Below are 9,678 nucleotides of genomic sequence, written 5' to 3' on the forward strand. Positions count from 1 at the left end.
AAGATAGAGGAGAACGTCAACGACACTGGCAGGAGTTCAGGTATTTGGTGAAGACCATGCACTCCAGGTTCCCGTCAAAAGTCAAAAAAAGGCTACTCTCAGCCAATCTCTGTGCTCCTCCAGAGCAAGCTCCACAGCTGTCAGTTCACAGTTGTTAGCATCTTCTGTTCTTTCTTTACCGGAAAGCTTCCAGCAGAAAATCAAAGGTATATGGATGGACATACAGTGAACGGTCACTCCCAAAGTTTGTTAAAGTCCTGGAAGTGCCAGCTGATGAGCTTCTGTATGTCACCAACAAATATGAGTACAAATGAAACTGTGAACCAACATGAATTGCGAAGTAGGAAAGAATCATGACAGACTCTGGTCAATTTTAATTACGTTTTATTTAGCATCAAAGGTAAAAAGCCTACAATAACACAGAGAAGCAGAGTGATACTGTGTGATAGCATTTGAACATGTCAGACTGTAAGCATAATTTAAACCAAGAGCAGTAGAGGGTCACAAAACCATGTGACCCTCTACTGCTACTGAGCAGTACTCTACTGAGTGACCGACAGGTGCATTTTTAACTACTAGAGAGGGCGTTTTCTTTCTATAGCTTTAGGCAATTTTAGTTCCCTTTGGACTGATATGCGATTTCCTTCTGTTTCAAGTTTTTTTTTATGCCGAGCCCAGTGAGGTATCAGTCCTCTGCTAACTTTCTCAAAATGTCAGATGTTTCCTTTGAACAACATCGCACATTTTAAAGCGATGCTGGGAGATGGTTAGAAGACAAACAGTTTAAACTTCATGTTTTGTGCAACAAGTTGTTAACTGAACAAGGGTATAACAAATAAAACGTGTTATTGTAGATGCTTGATGTTCTCCACGGAGGAAAATCAGGTACAGAAGAAAGTGTGTCTTCACTTAGTTTTAGCACCACATTTACCTAAATTGTGAAATTGTGTCGTTTTGAAGTTACCAACTAGAAACGCATTTTTTGTTATATATGAACATGTTTCAACCTGTATACCCATTTAGAGTTTATTTAGCTAAATGAATATTTATGAAATATTATTGCTTTGCAAGATTCCAGATGTTTAAGATGTTTTATGAATGTTCCTGCTGCTATGTAATTATCTAGACTGCTATTTTTGTGACTCAGATATGTTATTATTGCCATTAAAGTGACTGTCTCAAATGGCGCAATCTCAAGTCTCTCCTTTAAAAGTGCAATTTATTTTTTTAACATAAAACATGACTAAATCTTTTAGAAACCATTCTCAAACTGCAAAAGACTAAAAGATGGACACAGCCACAACTGCATCACCCATCGGTTTGTGCACTACCTTTATAAACCTCATGGCTAGCTTAAGGCCGTCCCTATCTCTCTTTCTGAAACCAGGAAAGGCCATTTGTTGACAGGAAGGTAGAGCACTAAATTATCAGTGAGCAGACTTGGTTAGGAAGGTCACAATTTCTGTCAGACAGCCGCAATAAAAATCCTCCAAATGGCACCAAGACTACACAATCTGGACAAGAAGTACAGTTCAGTTTGTAACTATTTTTTAAAGCCAGTAATTACAATCACTCACTACCAAGTTACTCTTGAACAGTAAGACCCTGCATAAATAAAACACATAAACAGACTCGGCCTGCAGACCATCACCTGAGTGCTGGTGATCCACTCGTTCCTCTAAACGTTTCAACTTTAAATAAACTCTTAAAAAAATAGATTTGTTTACTGTTTACTCTTACTTGTGTCACAGCCTGGCTCAAGGAACTGACAGAGGAGAGGAAGACTTGAACTTTTAACTAAATATTATTTTCATAAAATGCAAGATAACCATAATATGAGGAGAATATGAGGAGAGTAACTCAGTAACATCAGTGGAGTGCATGCATGAGGAAATAGACCAGTGTTAGGTATCATGACAGAGGGCCTAAAATATCGTCTGAATCTAGGTTTATGTTACAGGTTTGTGAACTTGTCCAAAAATGATATATAGTAAATTTAATATATGAGCATAAAATGAATCAGAAGTGACATTTTTCTATAAAGTGAAGCTACAAAACGGGCCAATTTCAGCTTTAAATTATAAACAAAAAGAGCTGTAGGTGTTAATATTTGAGCCCTGTCAGTTTAGATTTTGTTTTTAAAGTAAATTTTTGTGGATTTTTATCTTTTCTCCTGAGACGACAGTGAAGAAAAGACAGAAGAGAGGAGACAGACATGCAGTGAACGGTGTCAGAGCAGAGTCAAACCCAGACCTCTGCATTAGCTTTATGACATATGGGTCACCTGCTGTGCCCAGTGAGCTAAAACAGCCTCTAGAGTGTTGAATTATTAATGAAAACAATTCTTCTCTCATATCAAGAAGTCAAATACCTCCTGACCCATTTTGAAAGTCTTTAAATGAAGTCAAAGGCTTTTTAATCAGCAGATATTGTTAGACACATACAAAGTAAAGCTTGTTCTTTATAAACTGGATATTAAAAGAAGACAATCACAGTGATGTAAACACAATTTAAATGTAAAATACCAGCTGTTGTAAAAACAAAGATTAGAGCACTCTATTTGTACCATAAACCATTACAGTTTATTAAAAAACAAACAAACAAACAAACAATAGATTAAAAACTGTGGCACTGGAATATTATTAGTGATTTAATACTTCATTGCCAATCATTTTAAACGGTATCCCACTTCATGAATCTTCCAAAGAGGCGAGACGTGCAGTTCAGGTACGAAGAGCAGCTCCGTCATCATCGTGTACAAACTTCATCGTTGCACTGCAACAGATGACAAAGATGCATTAAACAATGAGAACAATAAATAATGAGCCTCAGCCATGTATTTAGGAGAAGCAGCAGCTCATAGATAAAGATGCCGCTCACCGATCACCTTTTGTGGATAAAGCTCCATCAATAGGAAGCCTTGTTTGTCTAAACACCGCGTCTTGTTTGCGGTCCCTCAGAGCGATCGCTCAAGTTAGAACACGAGTCATTCTTGTGGGAAATCTAGTTTGAGAGTTCCCAAACCTGGGCACAGATAGAAGAACCTCCAAAGTAAACAGAAAGGTTTGAGGAGAGACATTACTTCTAAACCCATGAGTGGTCTTAGTGGTTTTATCTGGACCAGCCTGTGACCTCTCTCTGTTAACAAAACATTGCCCGGGCCTTTCCAAACCAGACATTAGCTTGTGACTTTTACTCGTTCCTGACACATTTTGACCCCTCAGAGATAACAAGGTCTATTCTGTTGTGGGTTGCAGAGATGACATCGGCTGGTCGTCAGAGATCATGGGGACATGTTGCAATAGTTTCGACACGGTGGATTCTGTGGGAAGCGAGCAATAGCGCTCAGAGGCAAAGTGGTTGAAGAGCATGTGCTGGATGTGACGGGCATGTCGAAAGCCCTGACGATCACAGGACAAACCCTGCAGAACTTAAAGTGTTAGGCCCATGATCTGTGAGCAGTTTGTTTTGTGAATACACTAACATAAACCTAGGCCACATTTTTTTTTTTTGAAATATTATAAATCAAACTGAATTCTTATATCCTATACCAAAACAGCAATCAATGCGGCTCATTCTCTGAAGCAGAGTTTCTCAAAGTATATCAAAGGTTCTCAGAGCTACAGCCATCAGGATGTGGATGACCGGAGGGGGCGGGGGGAATCTAAGTTGAATGAAAATGGTTGTACAGGAGATAAACAACAGTTTGCTGATCTGACCTTTACTTCATTAAAGTTCAGATTTATTGTTGTCAATGACTGATAAAAACTGACAGGTGTGGGGCTTCTTTTTTTTTTTAGTTTGTGAAGAGAGAAGGAAAGAAAAATAAAACACTGCACTGTCTGTCTGAGACCTGTGCAATGCCTGCACTTACAAACTGATAACATATAAACTGCTGTGCTTAACTGATGTTAAAAAGACAGTTTTTTTTGTAGCCTGAATAGGTGAAATGGGATGCATAAGTGTTACCATTTTCATTAAACACAACAAATGCTCTGATTTTGCAAAACTAATTTGTAAGTGTAACAATATGAACACTTAATCCTGAGATTATTCTTTCTTATCAAGAACACAAAGCCAGCGCAACTCACCCTGCAGAGTGAAGCAATACTGAAGCTTTGATGTTTTATGATGTTTTTATTACGACATGCTGATGTCAGCCTGTTATGGCGTCATATATATCACTCGATATGGCTTCTTGAAACTTTTTTAGAGGTCATCCTTGACCTTGGGTGCTGACTGTGAAAGTCAAGGTCAAATGCTTAGCCAACCTAGGTACTCCTGTCATCCAGGTTGAAAGACAATCCAAAAACAAAACACATGTGAGTAATATAAAGTTTTTACTGATTTTGGCCTGACCTTGATCCCATTTTCACCAAAATCAAATCAACTCCTTATTGTTATCTGCCATCACACAAAATGTGAATATGTCTTGAAACCTCTGAATGCTAGACTGCTAACAAACAGACAAACAGAACATATTACATACTCCATAGTGTTACTCTTGTAGATGTTTTTATTATAGACACAGGACCACAATCAGCAGCTGGTTAGCTTATCTAACAAGTGCCTGGCTCTGTGGGAACATAATAAATATCACCTCAGAATAAGATGAGCAAAACCTTTTTTTTAAGTTTGGATACAGCAAGCCATTTCCATTCTTTGTGTTGTATTAAGCTAATTTTAGCCTGGCTGTAGCTTAATATTACAGTCCTGTTTCAATATTCTTGCGATGCCCCCAGCCAGAAAGCATCTCTCAAGAGATTTAAGAGTAAATAGTGTTGTTGGGTCTTGTACGTTAACATAAACTAGTGGTTTTGCAATAGATACTAAATTCCTGTTTGCAGTAAGCAAACAGTTAAAAAGCAGGCACAATCTGTCACTAAAAATGTGTTAAGTGCTGAGACTTTGCATATAAACATAATGATGGTAGTGCAGTAAGCAAACAGGAACTTATGTTATTGTTAAAAAATTCCCTATGCAAGCAGACTACTTAATACTACATAGCCTCCAAAAAAAAATACATCCCATGATTTAAAAGGTTCATGATTACGGAGGAATTTTGATCCTCTCTCTTTGCAACAGTCATTGTTGTAGATTTACTGCTGACTGGAATCATTGGCCCTGTCCTCTTGTTACATTTCTAGGAAAATCCAAGTCAGGTTACGCTGTAATTTACGACGTAGGGTTTCAGAAGGGTTTGAAGTTACTGCTGAAGCATAATTCCCAAGTAAGTGCTCAACTTCAAATTTGAAGTATCTGAAATCTAAGCAGCGCTTCATCACAGTGGTCGTAATCAATGAGGAGAATCACATGGATGCTACAGCGAGCCTCTAGTGAGCCTATTGCCGGTCGTATGGTGGAGGAGAAGCGATGATTATCAGCTCGCTACACAATAAGGTTGAGTCAGGACATTTTATCGAAAACAAATCCTCAGTATAACCATTTTTGAAAAGGCAATAACGCTCTAATAACATATTATGCTCAGTTTTACACTTTAAATCTGCTGTAGTTTTAATATTAAATATCTGTAGTTTCTGTTTTTCATTCACAACATGTTTGCCTGCCACAGGCTGTTTATCATTTGTCTCTCAGTGGTAACCAATTTATGACACTGTCATGACAACACTGACCTTCCAGCTTCTTAAAATCCCACTGTGCACATTAGGTAAGAAAATTCTGAGTCGCCTCTACCAGAGGGTTTAAAAAAAAGAAAAAGGATGTAAACAGGGCAAAATGATTAGGGTGGAAACCACATGAGGTAACAATGACCTCAACAGAAATGGTCACCGCAGCCAGTACTGCCAGTCATTCCCATGTCCTCTTACTAGACATGTCCCATTTCTGCTGTGCTGTACGAGTAATCTACCACACATACACAATGATGATGGTAGTGATCAAGGACTTGCTAAAAAATATGAATTCCTCCATAATATAGTGATAATTTCAATCTGCAGAGCATTTGTGCTTTTCAGCTTGCACTACAGCACCGCTATTATATGGATCTGTAAAATAACTGCTGTGTTTTCAAGTACGGAGATCATCTTCAGTCAAGTTTAAAAGGTTTCGGGGCCTTTGACACAGACACTGACAGACCATGAAGATGCTGTAATAAGTGTGAAATTGTCTGTGAAGAGGATACTCTGATGCATTTGTCTCTACTGACGTAAAACAGACTCTGTTGAAAGAAACTGATGATTAGATCCGTCCAGTGTTTTCACACACACAATGACACCAGTTTGCTCTATCCCATTTAACCCTTTGCTTTACAGCTCAGTTCATAGCATCAATTATAACATGGACATGCATGGTATGCCTTACCACTGGCCTCTGTCCTTCTTTTACTGTGGCTGAGATACCCAGAGCCTTGGTAATCTCCTCCAAAGGCAGGTAGTCTCCTGGTGAATCTTGGATAAAGTGCAGTAGGACCTTTTCTCCACCTTTGCAGTGCAAAAATAAATCACTTAGATACTTTCATCATATAAACAACTTGCTGGCCCTGTTTATTACAATATAATAATGTAACTTTGCTTTGGTTGCCTCACTAGGGATCCTTTTTTAAAAGCAAAATACATGAAAATAAAAAAAATGCTACGGCACACACAGAACAGTATTTCAAACATGTATGTATAGTGCAGTTTGGTTTAACGCAAAGCTTCTGTTTGATAAACTACTTCCAAACACAGAAAAAGGTTAAAATAATATTATAGAAATAGAACTTCACAGGGTTTACTGTGTAGGTGTTGAAGGACTTTTGGTGGAGCCAAGGCTTTAACACTGGGAGACACACCAGACAAAGTGACCCACTACCTACTCTACCAGATACCTTTTTCCATAAGGACAAACTGTTCTACCGCACCGTAAGAAGACTTTGGCACACAAAGAGGGAGAATTAGAGTGACCAACCATTTTATTTGTATTGTAAAATTAATTGAATACTGTCAAAAAAACCTTTTAATATAGTCTTAGTTTTCCTAATGTTGTGCTATAATGTATATACTGTATGTAATGTATTTAGGACTGTGCCTTTTATTTGGTGAGCATATTTGCTTTTATATGTTTAAATATAGCTAATAATCTAACCTTAATATATTCGAACAATTGAAAAATAATCCTATACTTCATGTAAATGAGCAAGAATAGTCAGCAGACCTGTGGAAAACTGGATTTAGAAGTAAATGCTGCTCCTGACTGCGTCACCATAATGTGATGCTGCACTGCCCTCTAGAGGACAGACCATAAAAATGCAACTTAAAATGACAGAACACCTTTTCTGTACTCAGTGCCATACCACAAGGTGAATTATGAGGAAAATCCTCTAATTTGTCATATGTTTTAACTCCTTATCTCCTGAATGGGTACTAGGGGTAACCTCTGAACTGAACTGAGCCATTTCTGTCATACTTCAGGCCTGCTTCCAGAACAAAATACCTGGGTTTTCATCAGAAGTTAGCGCGGGTGATCCCTGCCTATACAGCTTACCATGGATGCCCTTAAAACCTGAAACCTGTGCTAATAGTTGTCAAACCACATCTTTATTGATACAGACTGAGGTAACAAAACTTGTCATTAGGGGTACAGGGGAGGTGGTCATATGTCATCTTTATTTGGTAAAGGTTTAAACAATCAGTGCCTTTCCACTTACTTTTATATAATCTTAAAATGGACCCTTGCACCCCTCCACCCCACTGGTGTCCACCCAGTTTACCTTTGGCCACAATGACCATGCCTCCACTCTGGAGCAGATCTCCTGAGAAGTTTCCCTGGATTCCTTCAGCGCTGGCCTGAAAAAAGCAAAAATTATCAGCTTGAAAAAGCCACCGTGTACCACTGCCCTTTTGTTTTTAATTCATTTTTGAAAGTGACAAATATGTCTACCTTTGCTGCTACATCTCGTACTTTTTTCCCCAATGCTGCAGGAACCACACTTAAAGCGTTGTACCTGAATGAGAAAAGAATACAGTTTTTCCATTACAGAAAATTAAATATTCTTGCATTTGATTTGATTTGATGAATGTTTTCTTGATTCCTGTTATGATCCCAAGATGATGTTTTAAAATGATTGGGTTGGTGAAATTTGTTTACTATAATGAATTAATTGAGTCAAGATCAATACTGTTTAAGTTACTCCTTTTTTTAGTAAGTTTGACAATTTAAAGCAAATCACATCTTGGTCAAAGCACTGGTCTTAGGAGCTTATCCGTTTTAGGTTTGCAAGAGGTAGTGCTGAAAACTACCCCAGCTGTCATAGGGCAAGAAGCACTGTTCACCCTGGGTAACAAATATGAAGACAACAGCTCATGCAGACAATCGCCTGCCGGGGTGCATGGCTAATTTACAACAGCTAGTTAATTTAACACTGATTGTAGTAAAACCCATGCAAAACAAGGAATAGCATGTAAACCCTACACATAAAGGCCCCAGCAGGTTAAAACCCAGAACAGGGTTGTCACTTTAATCCTAAGTGGGCCAGAATGGGTGAAACTCTTCTTTCTGTTAGTGTAAAGAGATTTAACTATACATTTAATTCCCAAGATCTTTTAATGCAAGAAGTGTAATTTAAACATTACATCTCTGTTTTTCTACATGATTAAAAAATGCTTCTTTGGGCTTGAAATGAAAGAAAGAAATGTGTAATACTGCAGAAGAAAATTTTGTTAGCTCATTGCACAGACTGCCCTTTAGTTATAAAATGGAAACATTTTGTTGATTCCTTTTGCTTTTCTTTTTTTTACTGTGAACCCACTATAAAAATCACAAGTTTCTATTAATTATTTATTCGTTTAAGTATTACATATTTACTTTGGTGTTGTCTCTTGGGGGGGGGGGGGTCTTTATCAGTTACAATTCAAAAATTTATGTCCTCAATTTTTCCAAAGATGTTCAGCGGGCCAGATTGGAGTCTTTGTGCCTTGTGTTTGACATCCTTGACCCAGAACCTTCTTGGTGTACTGACATTAGCGCTCTACATTTATTGCACTCACCGTTTGAAGCCCAGATCCTTGTAACATTTCTTTTGTTCATCCACATAAAGGGCTAAAAAAAAGGAAGCTGATTAATGATTATTCACAATCACACAGCAGGAGTGGCTGCTGACAATTTTGAATGCTCTCAGCAGGGAAGTTCTAGTCAGTTACAGAAGGCCTTTTTTTTTTTTAAGATACTCTAGTCTGGTGTAACCTAATTTTTCGACAGCTTTTATAAGAACTTACCAAAAGATAAATTAATATGCACTGCACTGAATGATTAAGGATGCTTACGTCCTTTTAAAAAGCCTCCTTGCTTGAACTCCTGGAGCCCAAATTCTTCTGGTCCGACTCCCACTAGCGCTACCCCGTTGGCCCTCAGGTCTGGCTCCAGTTTGCTGATCTCTGATGCCGTCCACCGACATACCTGACAGCCAAACCTGCGCAGGAAGAAGAGGACCACCGGCTGGTCCTGCCACAGAGACTGGAGCTCTACTTTCTGAAAGACAAGACGAAAGAAACAGCAAAACACACACACACACACACACACACACACACACACACACACACACACACACACAGTAAATATATGAGGAGCTGGCCCTGTGTGTTATATGTGCAAATGAAACGTTATGTCACAAGTGAACATCATCATTATGTCACTCTAGAGGCCTCGTTACTCAGCAGTTGTTTCAGTGCTGGGGAGGGGGGG

General features: G+C 38.5%; 1 protein-coding gene across 1 annotated transcript in view; it reads right to left on the reverse strand.

Moving 5' to 3' along the window:
• Positions 1–2,559: 2,559 nt before the first annotated feature.
• Positions 2,560–9,678, reverse strand: part of prxl2b (peroxiredoxin like 2B) — a 7,494-nt gene continuing 375 nt past the window's right edge. The window contains exons 2-7 of the mRNA XM_005943653.2: positions 9,261–9,465; positions 8,985–9,036; positions 7,879–7,942; positions 7,709–7,784; positions 6,322–6,440; positions 2,560–2,775 (exon numbers count right to left, since the gene is read on the reverse strand). Of these exons, the coding sequence (XP_005943715.1) occupies positions 2,749–2,775; positions 6,322–6,440; positions 7,709–7,784; positions 7,879–7,942; positions 8,985–9,036; positions 9,261–9,465 (543 nt within the window). The 3' untranslated portion in view covers positions 2,560–2,748. The remainder of the gene's footprint in view (positions 2,776–6,321; positions 6,441–7,708; positions 7,785–7,878; positions 7,943–8,984; positions 9,037–9,260; positions 9,466–9,678) is intronic.

This window comes from Haplochromis burtoni, unplaced genomic scaffold, assembly GCF_018398535.1.
Source record: "Haplochromis burtoni strain Fernald_Lab_line unplaced genomic scaffold, NCSU_Asbu1 Contig_378, whole genome shotgun sequence".
NCBI lineage: Eukaryota > Metazoa > Chordata > Actinopteri > Cichliformes > Cichlidae > Haplochromis > Haplochromis burtoni.